Source organism: Idiotropiscis lumnitzeri, chromosome 9 (genome assembly GCF_059441095.1).
Source record: "Idiotropiscis lumnitzeri isolate Australia: NSW breed Sydney's pygmy pipehorse chromosome 9, RoL_Ilum_1.0, whole genome shotgun sequence".
NCBI lineage: Eukaryota > Metazoa > Chordata > Actinopteri > Syngnathiformes > Syngnathidae > Idiotropiscis > Idiotropiscis lumnitzeri.
The window spans coordinates 19,038,771-19,056,753 of NC_142399.1; the positions used below are offsets into that span (position 1 = coordinate 19,038,771).

The 17,983-nt window shown below is 40.4% G+C and overlaps 2 protein-coding genes across 2 annotated transcripts in view; one reads left to right on the plus strand and one right to left on the minus strand.

Moving 5' to 3' along the window:
- The window catches only part of shtn1 (shootin 1), a 41,067-nt gene extending 36,970 nt beyond the window's left edge, over positions 1–4,097 (plus strand). The window contains exons 14-15 of the mRNA XM_088304018.1: positions 2,787–2,837; positions 3,440–4,097. Of these exons, the coding sequence (XP_088160144.1) occupies positions 2,787–2,837; positions 3,440–3,571 (183 nt within the window). The 3' untranslated portion in view covers positions 3,572–4,097. The remainder of the gene's footprint in view (positions 1–2,786; positions 2,838–3,439) is intronic.
- Positions 4,098–6,582: 2,485 nt separating this feature from the next.
- eno4 (enolase 4) overlaps positions 6,583–17,983 on the minus strand; it is a 31,282-nt gene continuing 19,881 nt past the window's right edge. The window contains exons 7-13 of the mRNA XM_088304019.1: positions 16,467–16,535; positions 15,811–15,975; positions 15,586–15,711; positions 11,145–11,319; positions 9,873–9,934; positions 7,148–7,265; positions 6,583–6,722 (exon numbers count right to left, since the gene is read on the minus strand). Of these exons, the coding sequence (XP_088160145.1) occupies positions 6,664–6,722; positions 7,148–7,265; positions 9,873–9,934; positions 11,145–11,319; positions 15,586–15,711; positions 15,811–15,975; positions 16,467–16,535 (774 nt within the window). The 3' untranslated portion in view covers positions 6,583–6,663. The remainder of the gene's footprint in view (positions 6,723–7,147; positions 7,266–9,872; positions 9,935–11,144; positions 11,320–15,585; positions 15,712–15,810; positions 15,976–16,466; positions 16,536–17,983) is intronic.

Genomic DNA, 17,983 nt, shown 5'->3' on the forward strand with positions numbered 1-17,983 from the left:
AACAAGACTGACTGACGCTGACGAGAAGCAACCTATTGTGTCAAATACTTCAAAAAAGAACAACCGAACTCAATTTTACTCCCATTGCCTTTTTAAAAACATACGCTAGCATACATGCTAGTGTACCGTTTGTTTTAAACTGGCATCTTTTTTACCATGCCTATGCCCAATAATCCAGTGCGCCTGATGTGTTTAATACAAAACTCGCAGCCAGAATTGAAACGACACTTAACGCATGCTCTTTATGGTTGTGAAAATACTGTAGTTTTAGTTTTTAGTTTTGTTTTACTTGTGTGCAAGATTAGAAAAACACCATTGTAAGTATTGTGTAGTACAAATTCAACCAAAATATTTTAAAACACAGTCCACAGACTTTGAATTGAAATAAGTGCTGTACATGATACTGCTTCTAAAGTAAGATGCATGCATACACTATTTATAATCAAGCTAGGATGCCTTGTTTGACAAGTTTCCAACTTCTTAAGTGGATTTGTGGCTTGAATTCATTTGCAGAAGAATTAAACCCAGGCGTACAGCATACATTTTTACTTATTAATCTTATTTCATTCATGCAATAAAAAAGGAAAGCAGATTTTATCTGGCGTTGCCTTTTGTGCTGATTTAATTGACAAAAGCAGGGGAGCCATTCCAGCCAAAACAACGCACAAAATCATCTCCTAGAAGAGACGTCTTCCGCTGGCTTTTTTTTACTTGACTGCTACTTGATGACGTCGCTTCTGTGCGACACACTTTAAGAGGACTAAAGCTTCCAGATGACTGTCCGACTTTCTCTTCTTCCGGCCGTGCAGTAATATTGAAATAAATACATTTGAAATCAACAACAAAGGCCCGTGTATTAAAATGATTGCCAAAGATGAAAACTAAGGACATTTTCAGCATAATAGTCAGTTTTAATTAATTATTCGAAACATAAAATGAAGTTTCAGCTAGTTTTCATTTTCTTAAAAGCATTTTTGCTTTATTTTGTTTTTTGTTCAATTTTAGTTTTAGTTATTTTGTTAGTTTTCGATAACTAAAATAACCTTGGTGGAGACACTATTATTTAGTCCCCAAGTGAGAGGCACACCCCAAACACAAATGGTATCACTCTTTTGGGATGCAAAATGATAGTCGTTAAGATACATTGAAGAGAGGTTTTTGCTTCTTCCGACAATAGTTGTTTGGGTGGAATCATCATCAGTAATATTCTATTCAGTTGTGATTATGGTTTGTGGAGGCGCATAACGGCCAAAAGTGCCTGTGTTGTTTGTTATTTGTACGAGAGAGGCTCAATAATTAAATGTCTTTGGAAGGGAGGAAGGGGTGGCATTGTATGTGTGAGATAAGTGGTGTTGTAAATTCCCTCCTCTGTTTCGAGCTGGTTTCTCAACCTTATTGTCCCTCACTCCTCTTTCAAATGATGTCGTCTCAGTCCAGAATATTTTCACTATTTTGTCCTCAAGAGTTCGGTTTGACTTTGAGGTACAGGAGAGACAGTGTTGTCATTAGATTTCTGTAAATCCCAACATGGAATCATCGCAATCCCAAAAAGACAACTTTTTGTCTATGACATTCTCCCACGTAAACTTGTTTTTTGAGTTAATGTGCTCAGACTTGCGCTTCTTGGCTTCCCTTTTGAATCTAGGGGTCACCCACATAGGTGTTCAAAGATCTCCTTTCCATCCCCTCCATTTTTAGGTTAATTTTCGAAGGCAATTGATTGCACTGAATTGTATTGAGGGCGTATCGGAGTACAGCAGGCTGAATACAAATGCACGCCACTTTTCCGATTTGCATGCATTATTTTTTTCCACTTCACAATCATGTGCTACTTTGAGTTTATCAAATAAAATCTCGACGAAATACAATCAGGTTTGCGATTGTAAGGTCACAAAATGGGAAAAAACTTCAAAGGGTATGATATGGGGCCAGTCTTGCAGCAAGAACCATTTACTTTATTTCATGTGTATTTCAATCCACAAATGGGTAAAAAGAATCCGTATCTGTAACCACAGTCACATATGTGTAACATGAATACGCAAATGCGTGACTGAAGTCACAAATGTGTACTGAGAATCCACAAATTTTCATGTTTATGTTGGTGGTCCTGGGCTGGTAGAACACTTGCGTCCCCTTGTGGTCTGAATCTGTAGCTTACGGAGCCACACACAAAGTCTCCAGTCACGCATTTGCAAATCACTACACGCGTTTGTGACTCGTGCATGGCAGGAGTGTACAAAAGTCACATATAAGAACGCGGCCAATCATGAAGCCCAGTGTTTACAATTCGCATATTTAACCATTTGTTTGCGCAGACCAATTTACACATTTTCAGATTTTTGTCACAAATGTATGATTTCAATCACACATTTGCAGATTCATGTTACACATTTGTGACTGAGGATTCTTTTTACCCATTTGAGGATTGAAATACACGTTTGTATATGGTTATGCTATAAAATGGACCCATAGTATGAATACTTTTTAGCGCTCTGTCATTGTTGTTTAGTTCTTGTTCTGCAGGTGTGGCCATACAGGCAAGGTATCTTTGCATGTATTGCTTCACCACAATAATTGGGACCTGCAACTGTATATGAAGCAATTGCCTCAAAAATGGGAAAGGGTCGATTGACTTTCTGTGTTATTATTGATGTGTGCTCTGTCGTGTTGTCATTTTTTTGTAATTGGGGGTGCATTTAAGAATAAGAATGAATGCCTTGCACGGGAAATAATAAGGATAATATTTATGTTTTGCGTCTCTTTTGTTATCATTTTCCTTTCATTAGATGGAGAGGAAGCCCACCAATTCTGCCTTCCAGGAACTTAAAGCAATCATGGTAATGGAGTTTGTCAAACGGGTCCTCCACTGCGGATTTTGATTATGTTGGCCCAGCAGTCCGACATTTGCTCACTGTGATAGTTCAATGTTTAAGTGTATACAGCTATGTATACCATAGCGGTGTCCAAATTCAAAGGACCAAGCCCGCATGGCCCGCATAAGCCGTAGCAAATTTGGACAGGCCTGGCTCCCCTCACTTGACAGTTTTCTGTACTGCCGCAAGATAGCGGCAATGTGTTCAGTTGGACATTGAAATGTTGACGTGTAGAAGAAGAGCGACGTAGAGCGTCATAGAATATGAACGGAGCAATGTAAGCTATAAAAGTGTGCTTCAAAGCAACCTTCGCTCAGGCCTCGTCTCCAAAGAAACAAATGCCAGATGTAAAGGCCGCATGAATTTGGACTTTGGCAAGCGTGCGGTCAAAGCGCGTGACCCTCAAATTCAACCTTTGGAGAACACGGCCTTTGAATTTGTACAAAGCAAATATGTAGAAATAAAAAGGAAAAAATAAGCAGTGAGTGCAACACATAATCACATATTAGCTCCGTAACTTTATACATTTCTTTTGAAGTGTTTGTACTTTTGTTGAAATCTTTCAGGGGAATTTTGACACAACTGTTTCGCAACCGAAAATAGGATCTTCGACACCATCATCATCATCTACAGATGACGAACTTCAGAAAATCTTGCTGAAACGTCGCGATGTAATGGAGGCAACAAACGTCTCTTAGGATATTACCATTATTATTTTTATCATTTGTATGTTTTTGAAGTTTTCCTGATGGAAAACAAGCAACTATGAAGACTACTGTAATTTACCAACAATTGAGTGCACCTGAATATAATCCACACCCATTAAATTTGAAAAATATTTTATACATGTACTGCACCGGCTGCAGTGGCTGCAGTTGTCCACATTGGAACATTGGATATTTACACAGAAAGATTTGTTCTAAGTAACGCACGTGTCAATCGCTTTTAAAAAGATTTGTTTTTACTTTGTTTTTATTGGACGGTCTCCTGATTTGCATTATTATCTTATCTGTATTATCCACTTAGTCTTTTGATAGATTGTGATTTTTTGATTTTTATGTGTGAAGAGAATTTCCTTGCTAACAGTTTTGGGGTGTCATTCACCAAGAATGTTGAGAATGGAGTAGATCTATACAAATAAAGTTGTAATGTATTTTATTCTGCGGGTAGGCGTGAGAAACAAGGAATAAGACCTTAAATAAAAAGAAACATGTCTTTAACCGATTTTATGTTTTGTATAAAAGTTGGCTCCCCAGACTGCAAAAAGTATTTTCCAAAGAAAGCCATTTTTGCCATATGTATGAAATCTGAGCTTGCAATTTGTGTGTGCGCGCATGTGTGTGTATGCAGGACTGAGATAACCATTGCCCCCCCCAGCAGGGAATCTGGCAGGACCAACACAAAAACACTACACTACAGGATAGTACTCCCCCCCCCCCCCCTTCATTAGCAGGGTAGCCAGCCAGTTGTCTTCGTCTTTCATTTAATTTCTGGCCGCGAATTCCCTTACTTGTGATCACTTGCGAGAGTCTGTAGAATCCCTTTCCGCATTTCCCCCCTTGATTTGTACAGCAGCAACACATATAGTAGGCATGGTGTCCATCCAGTGTGGAGTTTACATGTACTCCGGTTGCCTCCCACAGGTTGATTGAACACTTAAAATTTTTCCTAGGTGGGGGTGTGAGCGCGGATGGTTGTTGGTCTGTGTGCACTGCGATTGGCTGGCAACCAGTTCAGAGTGTATCCCGCCTCCTTCCAAAGGACAGCTGGAATAGGCTCCAACACCCCACGACGCTTGTGAGAAGCGGGACAGATAATGGATGGAATAGTCTTCCAAGGATTACGGGAGTGTCGTTAGACAATAATCTCAAGATATATTTCCAACAAAACATAAATTTTATGGCCTTCTAGATGACGGAGGAACAATTACATCACATAAAGCACACACTTCTTTTGCTTCCTTGCTCGTCTCTCTATGGACTGTCCAGCAGTCCTTACCATATGACACCCATAAAACTTGCCCGCCCTGGGAATGTCCAAAAGGAAATCTGAACTAGCAATTTCTGTGTACGCATGTGTGTACGTGTGTGTTGCTCGGCTAGTGAATCGGTATTTTCATTCATTTTCACTTCCTGTCTGTATAATTGCCGAGATTCCAAATACTTTGATCCAACCAATTTGAGTTGTTTTGTTATGATTTAATTGAAGCCTAACAATGGCTGTGCAAGTTATTACGCAACACTAGCTCTTGTGTTGATTTCTCTCAACACCCGCCCAGATTTCCCAGACAACTCCTCGTGTGAGCGCTTGAAAAATGAGAAGTGTGAACTGTGCCCTGCCCGTCACTTATGGGACACTTTTGGTTATTACGGATTTAGGCTTCATTTAGCACTGAGGTGCAATTTCCAGCTTGCTGTCCCCCTAACACAGTGTGGAGGAAATGCCATTGTTGTTTTAAGGCCCCAGATTCACACTCAGAGGGCATCAAAGAATCCACTCAACCGCTCCCAATGAAACAAATGCTGCGGAAGAAGTCTCACTTAGACTGGATTTAACTTGAGCTTTAGTCCTAACAATAGTCCCAATCGAAACGGGAAGTAATCTATCGACTCGAGAAACAAACCAAGCAGCATATTGAGCTAGAATGAGAATGATTGGATTATGTTTGACAGCAGGGTCAGTGTTGTGTGACACACTTCAAGACCAGCTAAATGAAAAAAAAAAAGACCAAGTGCGCATCCATTTGACTTCCTTGTTATCTCCTCAATTTAAACCCAGTTTGATTCATGTTCATTCATGTGCTGGAACTAACATTTATTTGCGACGCAGATTGGTCGTTATGCCACAGAGCATATTGCATCACCATACCCCGTCAGTGCAGGTCAATTTGGGGTCAGGCTTTTCAGAAATGAATGACAGAAATCCAACAAAATCCATTTAAGGGAACAGTCAAAGTCCAATTTGGTCGAAATTCGAAACAGTTTTCCCACAGGTGATGCAGTAATGGTACAATATAGAATTTGTTACAGGATGAAACTCTTATGATTAAATGTAATTTACTCGACTCAGTATTCCAGGCCAGCCCAGTTTGTCCGAGTCAACAGCGATAGCCAAACGGCATCAAGAACACTTACCTGTGCTGCGACACACAGAGGAGCCGTACACCTGACACGCACAGCCAATTAAAGAAAAACTAAAATTGTTGTATGCTTTTCCTTCGCACATTCCGCAATGACATTTTCCCGTATAGTTTTTCATTCACCAATCACAGTGCTGTGAGTGTCTGTTGTGTTCATTTTCGGCCTTTGCTAATCGAACCTTTTTAAAATTTGTATCCCCCCCCCCCCTCCAATAAATGGTTGTCCGGCCACGCCAAAGGGACGGACCGTTCCGCCCTGGGGACGGACGGCCCAGCTCTGCTAAAATGACTAAAGGACAGAACATGATTGATGAAAATAACACAGACTACAGGTTTCAGGTCCTTCATTACAAAATAGCATTTGAAACGTCAATAACACCCCAAATAGCCTCAAATATTACATTGGGGAAGGACATTTTGTGGTAGTACATTATTGAGCTAGTGTAGGGTACTGTTAAAAATATATCAATGGTTTCCACAGTACAGTTGTATGCAATCCTGAGAAAAGATTATAAAGAAGTACATGTGATGGGTCACTGGATTTTCCTACTTTAGAGTACATGGAGAATGGAAGTAGGAAGTCAGAAAGTGATTGAAGCAAGCACAATAAATGTGTGGTATGGAGGCATACAAACAGAAGATGGCCTCCTTTTAGACTACCTCCTCCTCGGGTTCAAGGAACAGTGGTGGCGAGTGTTGCTCCTTCGGGACTGTGGATGAGATAAATCATCAAATCAAGTGAATGGCTGAAAAGAAAGCTCGCAATACAAATGAAATGATGCCTTGTAGGATCAACCCACAACATGTTGCATACGTTTTTTTGTGTCAGGAATGATCTCACAAACACATCCTGTTTTCTTTTCTGTCCCCCCCCAAAAAAGGTTGACAGACAAGGAAAGCGCTTGTCCTCGCATGTCATGGGCAGCTAATTAACAGATCCAAGGTAAGAGATTTCATCTTTGCACACACATACTTCCGCAGACACTGGTTTCTTTCACACACAAAAGAGAGAGAGAGAAAGAGCGAGAGAGAGAGAGAGACAGAGAGAGAGAGCGAGAGAGAGAGATTTCCGCTCTTGCTTTGGGCCTTTGTCCGGCCTTCTCTCAGAGAAAAAGCGAGACTAAAAGAAACATACCCAGTATCCCCTGTTGGGACAGCTCTTCCTCTATAGAAACCAGCCTGTTGTATTTAGTCATCCTCTCGGCACTGGTCAGACCTCCCAGTTTGACATAGTCCAGGCCCAAACCCACAGCCTGAAAGACGAGAGGGTCAGAAGAAAAAAAAATTGTCTGACGGCACCAAAGGGAGCGAGACAATTACGCTGTGTGTGTGTCTGTCGTCCCTTTCACACTACCACGGGCATCAGAGGTGTAACACATTTATTAGCCCGTACCATTCACCAAAGTGGGAAATTCCTGTGCTTGTAGTTCATGTTCATGCAGCTGATGTGGCTTTCAAGCAAATAGATGATTTGATGCAAGATCACATCAGCTCCAACCAGTGTCTGAAGTAATATAATATTGTTTCTTTAATTGGGGAGAATTTGCAGGTATCTGTACTTGAGGATTTCTATTTCTGACCTGACTTTAATTGCCTACATTTTAGCATTTACATTTTTGTCAAAATAGGCTCCTTACTTTTTTTTAACCATCTTCAAATAACGACACATTGACAAAATTAACTTTTTTTGTCATTGTGTCATGTTATAATGGGAGTTGTAAATCATGATAGTAAAAATACTTTCCTTTGTAAAAGTACATTCTTATTTTTGTATTTCATCACCCTCCTAAAATAACAAGTAAACACAAAAAACTGAATCCAATTGTGATTTGAATATTTATGAATCATTTCATTTCAGGAGTAGAAACCGATGACCTGTTTCACTAAGAATGTAGCTGATTTGCATCTTGAAGAGATATTTAAGGCAAAAAAAAAAACATTTTACGAGGTCAACCAGTTCAGGGTGTCCCCCGCCTACTGCCCAATGGATGGATTTCGGGAGGTCAATGCTTTAAGAAGCTGACCAATTTCAGAGTCTGTCATTTTTACCTTTACACACTGTAAGGACTTTAATCATGAATGTAACTTTCACTAACATCTTTTTGACAGAAGTAATCACAAAGATCTGGGTAATTGAGCCACGTCCTTCTGATATTATGCTAGAAGCCGTCAAATTCGCTGGTCGACTGAACCACCCAATTCTGTATCGGCACCTTACAATGTATGTGGCGGTATTTCATGACTGGTGTTTTTGTTTGCATGCAATCACAACAGCTTAATAACAGCTGAGAGGCCTGAATGGGAGGGGGCAGCGGGTGAAAAAAATAAAATAGGTAAGCACAATCAAGAAGTGTGCCAAAAGCCATGAAAGCAGTGTACCTTCAAGTGGTCCACCACCTAAGTGGACATGGGACTGCGGCAATCAGAAGAACAGCTGGTCGCACGGGGGAGGGAAAAGTAAAACGTGACAGGCCGTGATTGCCGTGCATGCACAGCAAGATGTATAAAGTAAAAAAAAAAATGCCTCAAGAATACACAGAGGAAGTCACTTGATGGTTAGAGTTCACCTGTTTGGTTCATATCCCTTCTCTCTTATCCCCCAGCCGACCAATCAACATCAGGCTACTGAGGAAGCTCCAAGCTGGTTTAAAACAAAACGTTGAATTTACGTCACACTGTCACCAGTCCTTCCAAAGTCCTTTTATTCGCTGCTGCTTGAAAAAGCTCAAATAGCTTGCTCCGCATCATGCAGCTTTCTCCTTTAAGTATGGCGTCAAGCCAACCTTCTAACAAATAGCACTTTCGCTAAAGGTGGAGGAGTCGCTGAGCATGCAAGACACCAAGCAAGAATTAAAAAAAGAAAAAAAAAATTAAAAGAGTGAAAGGGAAAGGGCGTTACTGTCCTGGAATAAGCCAATTTGTCAGATATTGCATGACATACATATGAATGTTGTTTTGCATCGGTGGTTCTTGGTCAATTGGAATATGTTGATTTGAAATAATTTCCTGGTGTTTTTTTTTGTTTGTTTTTGTTTTGTTTTTTTATAAAGGGATGCAAATTTATTTTTCATCCGATTCATCAAATAATCAAAAAAATGACAGATGATTTGATCAGATCAAAAACAACAACAAGAAACTTTGCAAATAATCCTGGGAGTGGCATGTCTGACTGCTGATTACTAAAGAAAAAAAAAAGCTATACCTCAATCTGTAAGCGGGAAAAAAGTTAGTTAAAGAAGAGTCGCACCTTTCTTTTGATGTGTTCAGTTCTTATATTGTAAAAACATGTTTTGTTGGTTTTAGGTTAGATTAGTCAAAATGCTTTAAACGTATGCCAATATCAGCAACTGCTTGAAAACAGTTCATTTGTATTCTGAAAACAAGAAGCGGGCACTGTGTATATCATTTTTTACCCTACAATGGTCATGTGCTTACTAATTAGTACTTTGTCTCAGAAATTGCATGAAATATGACTTCTTCTTGAATGTAAGTAATAAATACCTCTAGGGGAGATTCATGCATTTCACCCCATGTTTTTTTCACCATTTAAAACTGCCATCCTTGAGACAAATACACAAAGGATTAAAGTTACAGGACATTTAACATGCACGCATAACACGATGGCTGACTATACTAGTTGTGGAAGAATGGTTCTGTCTCATGGAAATGAGCCAAGATTCACTCTGGACCCTGTACTATGCGGTCATATATACAAGCATGGATTGTGCTAAAATGTAAGGCAAGAAGCAACTAGTTCTAAAACAAAAGACAAAAAAAAACAAATATTACATTTGCCACATGGGTAAGACTTAAACCAACACACCCATTTTGTTGAAGCTGGAAACAAAAGCGACACTCACTATGTCTGACAGAGAGTCGTCGTCGCAAGACTCATTGCTTGCTTTCCCTAATAGAAGTGAACCTGCAAGAGAAATGTACACAAAATTAGCAGTGACCACCCTTCATCCAACAAATGCCACATCAACATATACCACAATAGCACACATTTATACTTATATCAAGAAGCATAAAAATAGGTATTTATCAAAGGTAGGCACTTGATTCTTTTTGCCGGTCAGTCCTCCGCCCTCCAGCCGCAATCTTCCGCCCTCGACCCTCCACCCTTATTCATAAAAATTGTTGGCCTCCGAAGCTGTCGTCCACCCAAAAAACGTTCGTGTACGACGGAGCAGCGGGAGAGATGCTAACCTCAGAGGTTTATTTAGAGATCATTGTGTAAGAAGAGATGTGCGCGTGCGTTCAAGCATGCCTTTGGTTCCTTATTCTGACAACACGTAAAACGCGCCTCCCACCTGCAAGTGGGGCATACCATTACAAGAGGGGGGCAATACCACAACCCCTATCACAATCATTAGCTGGCTAAGTTACTATTCAAATCCGCTTACCTTATTATGGGCTTATAAAGGTGGTAAATGTTTCATTAAATCGAAGTCGGCTAACAGTTTGACTTACCCTCTGTTCTCTTGTCTGTGGTTTGCCCCCACCTCAGACTCCCAGAATGCTGTGCAGTACCCTTTGTGTGTTATTTTTATTTCTTTTTGGGATATGAATGGCATGAGAGATGTATGTTTGGTGTTAATTGTATTTCTTCGTTTCATTGTTTGCTTCTATGTTGTTCAGTGGATGTTCGATGATAGTTTTGGTTTTAAAAAAAAACTGACTAGTGACATCCCTCCCCTGACATTGATAATCTCGTTTTATTACTTTCAATGTGTCCAACCAATGGCTGGCCGTGTTGCCACTAAAGCTGCTTTTGTACCTGTGGGACTGCTTATGTGATGTGACCAACAGTTTGGTCTTTCTTTCTCAAAATACGAGATCTAGCATGCGTGAGCTAATATGTGTCAACTAGCATGCGCCCAGTGTACGTGTTAATTACAGAAATAGCGCACACAACTGAGACTGCGCCCTTTAACTTGGAATGCCCTATCGTTGTGAAAATATGGTATACTATACTGTATTCAATAAAGCATGTGCACTTCCCGTGGTTCTTGAAAAAAATGAATTTTATTTGCCAGCACTATAAAACAAGTGTACAGAAATACAAATTGAAAAACCCATGAGACTGAAAAAGTCTGTTGAAAATACAAAACGATTTTTAAAACAGCTACCTTGTTGCTCAGATGTGATGCGGATCAAGTCGCTGACAGTTATCTCGTTGATGTGTTTTAGGAGATAACCTGTGACACCAGGAAGGGGTGGAGTCTGTGGCTTGTAGCTCGCGTCAGAGAGCAGCACACACGACTGTGAAATCACGGTGCTCAGTTTCTCCCACTGTTCTCTGTCCTTGCAAAATCCACAAAACACACAAGCAGATAAAAGGATAGCATTTTTCATACAGTGTATACTCTACATCATAGGTGTCAAACTCAGGCCCGGGGGCCAAATTTGGCCCACAGTGTGATTATATTTGACCCGCGAGGCTATACCAAATAACTACTATAGCATTTTACATTCTATATGATAATAGTAACACCTTTTCTTGCTACTCCAAGACATGAGCTTGAATGGTTGATTGATTTATTTTTGTTTTATTTATTTTTAAAATAATTATTTATTATTATTCACATTTTATTAATATAATGAATGTCATTGTTTTGTTTTTTATTTTTAATTCAATTTTGCATATTTGGACTATTATGTTATATATTGTATAGTAATAAGTATTGCTTGTTACATATTCAATGTTAAAGCAGATCATGTTTGGATCCATATTAAAAGATTCATTTGTTCAATGCTGGCCCGCGGCTTTGTTCAAGTTTTCCTTTTGGCCCACTGTGTATTTGAGTTTGACACCCCTGCTCTACATAAACCATGTGCACGGATGGGAGAAATAGTAATTACTCTTCTGTGAAACAAAAATCCATGGTAGCCACTGAAATAACTTGAAATTGACAATAAGATTTAACAGTTACTTTCTGAGTTTTTTGTTTGGGGTCTTTGTCCTGTTGGGATGACTCAAGACCTGGAACTGAGACTAAGCTTTCTGAAGCACATTTTGCTCCAGATTACCCTGATCGACCCATAAGGATTTTTTCTCCCTTAGGGATTTTTTCTAACACGGTAACGAAATAACAGAAGTGACACAAACATCAAAATCCTACAATTTACATGTCAAAATAATTCTAATTTCATGATAAATAGGGCTTGGAGTCGCACCTAAAGTCTGTATTCGCCAATCATGTTAACGTCAACAAATAACATTCGAAGTGACTCACATCTTGCACTCCCCCAGGAGCCTTTTGTGGTCCGCAGGATGATATTTTGCGGCCCCCTACTTCACATCAAAGCATAATGTTGCTGTGGCCCCCACCTTTTTCAGTTTTTGTGGTTATTCTTGTTGTTTTAATCACAAGTGAGATCACACTTTATATTGGAAAGACAGGGTTTTAAAAAATGGCTATATATCTATATAAATCTAGTTCACCATTTTTGAGAATTTGGCAGACCGCATTCCGCCTATTTGGGCGTTCCCGCGCACAAAGATGTTGCTCTCCGGACGTATCTAACAATTTGGTGACAGGAAGTAGACTGCACTCTGCATAAAAAGGGCGCATCATAATTTTTGTGGCGGGTGCAACTAGAAATTTGCTGACTGTGATGTTTGTCAACATCAAACAAATGATACTGTAGGTTCTCAAGAACACGCCCTTTAATTCTTATATATCCAGCAGGCAATGTTTCAACACATCTGCTATCCCGCTATATCTTTTCTCGTCAAATGGGCTGTTTTCTATTTCTTTTCTACCTACAGGATTTAAAGCGCTTCACACGATTACCTCATCGACCTACTGATGACATATCTGGAGCAAATGGGGGTTCAGTATCTTGCTCAAGGATACGTAAACATTGTAACAATGGTAGGGAAACGACCAAACTACCACTGATCCACGCCGCCACTTATATCACACATGTAAAAAAGAGTGTTCATAACTGGAGTTTCCAAAGTATGGTGCTGCACGCCTCATTGCAGTAACATCCAGCAACATAGGACACTGTTGGGAGTGAGTCTGGGAGGTTTTGTCCATTCATCCTGAAGAACATTTGTGAGGTCAGAGGTCACTGTTGCTGGCCCACAACTCTGTTCGAATTCATTAAATGTGTTGGATGGGGTTGAGACTGGGGCTTTCAAGTTCTTCCAAAACAAACTTCTCCAACCATGCATTTTTAACCTTGTTTGGTGCACTGGGAAACATTTAAGACAAAGCAGAACAGGCCATCCACAGCTGTTTGCACAACATTGTCCAAAATGCTTTGGTAAAATTATGATTCAGGGAGCATACAACATTGAATAGTTCGTCATATTTGTCAATAAAGAAGATAATTATAGGTGGTTCTCAGAAAACATGGTCCATGTGTGACATGTGAGCCCAGAACTGAAGTTGCAAAACCAGTTAAAACTCAAATATGCTTTAAAAGTAACCTTCTTGCATTGTGTTATGAATAAATATAGTTCACTCAGCCCTTCCTTCGCAGGCGCTTGTTAATGTTGTGGTCTACTCTATTTTGTTCCATACCGGTACGGTTGTTACATGGACACCAAACATTGAGTAGTCAAGAACTTAATTATTTTTTAATGAATACTTGTTTACACTTAAACAGCTAAAATTACCTCTTAGTGGTGAACAGATGGAAACAATGGCCATCATTTACAGTCATTACATTAGAGCATCACGAGGACACAACAATTTATTAGCTGTTTTAACACAATGCCATGTTTGGTTATGCTAACATATTGTAGTGTTAAATCTGCTATGGATTAGGGACGCATTAATGAGTGATTAACAACCAAAACACAGGCACTGATGCCCAAAGATGTAGCACACATGCTTTCTCTTTCTCTCTCTTCCTGTTCCCACACTCAAACAGAATGGTGCATTTCAGGACTGGGAAACAGGAGTGTTGATCGTATCAGAAATTGATGGTTGCCACAACACCTCAATGGCAATAAATAACAATAAAACACATATAACCCTGGTCATTATAGCATATGTACACCTTGCTAAAAAAATCTTTCTAATTTAAGGATTTTTATTTTCCATTTGAGGTGCATACATCATTTTGATTTTGCAGATCAATATAATATGTTAAATCAGCAAAACGTTTTTTTTTTTTAAAGGTTAAATATAAACTGAAGTGAGCGCTCAAGGTCTTCAAGGCATCCTCTGCTGGCCTAACATAATCAAGAAATCATGATCATATTCTTCACATTGATGTCATATTATATCCTAGGGTTTTATTTTTAGGTGAGAGATTTTGTGTTCCCTGGCAGTTTTCATAATGCCAGTAACACGCACGTTTCGTCCGAGGCCTTCAGATTCAATCGTGCAGGCATCTGTTTTGAGTTTCAAGGGGGCTTTTACAGTTGATAGACAGTTGAATTCATGACAGTAAGGCCTTCTTGCTGGCCCTATGTTGAAGAAGATGAAAGCGTTTTGTGATTGAATGTTCACTCATCAAGGAGCAGCGCTATGCGGAATCAACACACCAGAAAGTCGTAACTGGCGACCGTTCAAATATCAAAAATATACTATTGATTTTTCAAACCACAATGGCTGAAGGAGTGAAAAGTGTGGATTTAATTGCAGATACACTTGCGAGGACAATTTCAACACTCACTCAGTAGTGTGTAAGTGTGTTTCTGTATATTATTTGTCCAGCCATGGTATCATACATGATGGTATTATGAGGGATTCAAGTCGAGCTCAATAGGACTTTACTGAAGGCCAAGGTGTCAAATCCACAGCCCGCCACTGATTACACTAATTAAAAAAAAAAATCAAGCGATTAAATATTTTAAGTCAGTTAACTCAGTTTAACTTAAAAAACAATTTGCATTCTTTGCAAAGCCAAATTCAAATATTAGCCGTACATCTTTAGCATATCATCTCAGAACAAAACACTGTGCTCAGGTTACCAATGGGCCTTGCAAACCAACACTGCTGGGTTAAAAATGGGTTAATATATATATATATATATATATATACATATATTTGATCTAGCCGTCAACTCATGGTAACACAAGAATTCCCAGAGCCATCATTTTGACCATTGTCAAACCTTTGATGTGTTGTTACTTTATGTCATTGTCATTATCCACACCGCTTATCCTGTACAGGGTCGCGGGAGGGTGCCGGAGCCTATCCCAACTGACTACGGGCGAAAGGCGCACTACACCCTGAACTGATCACCAGACAGTCGCAGGGCAGACCGAGTGGGAGTCGATCCCACGCTGCCCACACACAAATCAGGCGGGTGTACCACTACACCATCATTGACTTGATGTTACATTGTTTACATTGATTTGTTCCTCAACCCAAAGTGACTATTTTAAATAACCAATACTATGCAAAATTTACTCAAAAACTCTCCTTGTAATAAAACGTACTAAGAAGTTCTGAGTGAAAAAAACATTGCAATTTTCTTTCAAGGATGTATCATTCCAAGTGATTTTTCAGCATAGCAAAAAATTGTTTGCGACAGCCCTTTAATGTACCAGCACTTTTTTCTGTTTTCATGAGATCGGTTCATATTAAATCTATAGACACATACCTCCCGCCTAAATGGGTCAATTAAAGCCACCACTGCGGTATATTTGCTGACAAGGGTTTGATACATCGACACGAGCTCATCTGGAGACTTAAAACCTCCTGTTGCAATCTCATACTTTTCTTTGGTCTGAAATGGAGACGGAAAAAAAAGATCAGAGCATGTAGTTCTCGGCTCCTTGTAACTAACATGGATTACTTATTAAAACTTACTTGCTGAGGCACTTACATAGTCCATGAGGTCATGGCCTGCACAGTTCAGTGCTAGATGGATCTCTGTTCCCAGTTCTAACGCAAGGTTATTGCAGGCTTCAGAGATCAGATCAAGAGCTTGTTCAGGACGATCAAAGCTCACAGGCTGCACACCGTTGTCGCTCAGAATGGCCGCGGTGACCTTGGAGCATACACAATGTCCATCTTATGAACTGAATTTTCCTTATCTATGCAGACAATAAAAATGCATACTCTGTGTACTAAATACACAAGCCTTTATTTGAAATCTGTTTCCCAATTCTGTGTAAGGAAAAATAAAGTAGCTGTGTTAACTTACAATAAATATATGTTTATGATGGATGAGATATGCAGTTGTGCTTGCAAGGTTAGGGCAGTTGAATGTGCCATTCACAATTTCCATTGTTAACATTCTGATTGCCAGCATGAATGCTTGAATAATATTTTCAACAAAACTCCAGGGCTCCATGTTTGAATAAATTTGAAGACGAGTTCAATGCATATTGTATTTTTTTAGGAATGCTCAAACAGAAAATCCTTTCACAAACCGTTCTCTCATAAAACCTTTCAGACTATTATTCCGACACTTGAGAAATATGCCACAATATTCTTCCATTCCTGTTCTCTTTAACAATAAAAGAGAATGACCCTCACCCCAGCTTTTGATGAAGCGCTCAATATTCTCATCATTTCCTTCTGTAACTGTGTTGTCATTGTGATGATCTGTTAAAGGAGGTCACAGTTTAGTATGACACATGCAGAAATGCTTGAATAATTGTCTAAACACTGAAAAACTCTTGACACAAGATGGATAAAACACATGGACGAAATACTCATGAATGCATCCACGACTATGTCGAAGCCGAATAAAAAAACGAGGAACACTGGGCTATTGTGTTTGCGGAGATTGTTTGTCATCCTAGTCATGATTATGGCAGCTGTACGAATCTTGGTGGGTAAAGACATTAAATGTTTTATCCAAAACACTTCCTCAGATCCAAATCCACATTTAGAGCTTACCTATTTACTGTTTATGTCTCGGGGGATTTCACCAATTAAGGTCTGGAGGTGGTCACATTATGATAAAAAGAAGAGGTAGAATTTTGGAGTTCCTTACATGTTCTGATTTGTTCGGAAAAGCTAAGAAAGGACTTTTTGCAAACAAAGCATACCAATACCAGACATGAAACCCAGCAGCCCCAAGACAAACACTAATTCTCGAGATGGCTAACTCAGCAATGTTGTTTATGCAGTGCAATGTAATGAGTGCAGTGGCGTCTGTCATGACCGGTGTCGGACATGTCTGTGTTTTTTGTTATTGTTTTCGTCACCTCCCTGCCATGTGCACGTTGTTTATGTTTGTCAGCTGAGTAGGGGCGCACTCCGTCTCCACCAGCCACGCACCTGTTCCCTGTCAACCATCACGCATCTGATTCCCATCTGGTCCCCCTAATTACCGGACTATTTATCCACCCCTGGCCGACAGCTCAGCGTCGGAACATTTGTCCTGCTACGCCCTGTTACGGACTTTCACGACCACCCTCCTTCTCGCTCATGCCCTCGCTCATGCCCTCGCTCATGCCCTCGCTCATGCCCTCGCTCATGCCCTCGCTCATGCCCACGCTCATGCCCCCGGTCCCTGGTGTTTTGTCACGATCCTCGTCACTTGTCTTCTTTCGTTCTATTTAGTCACGTTTAGTTTGTCCACACCACATTGTTTGTCCTTGTTTGTTTCATTTAATAAATTCCCTTTAAGTTTATCCGTTTCCCTGCTTCCTCGCTTTCTGGGTCCACCTCCTCTTCGCCGAACGGCGAACCCTGACAGAATGTTCCGACCTCATCCGGACCCAGCGGGAGGCTCTCGGCGGCGGCGCCGTCGTCGTCGCTCCGACTACTCCCCTCCGCCTGCCGACCAACCCCGTATCCTCCATGTAGGTTCCATTTTTCGTTCCACATCGGTTTCACCCTTCTTGTTTCACGATCCCGTTAACGCGTACCCCTCCGTCATGCCTCCTCCCGTGCAACCCGACTCGGATTCAGACGACGACTCCGAGTCGGAATTCACTAATGACTCTCCCTCGGACGATGACTTCTGGGCACCCCTTCGGGTTGACCCTTTCTCCCCTTCTGCCACCGCGAGCCCTTACTGGGGCACCCGGTTGGCCTTCCGG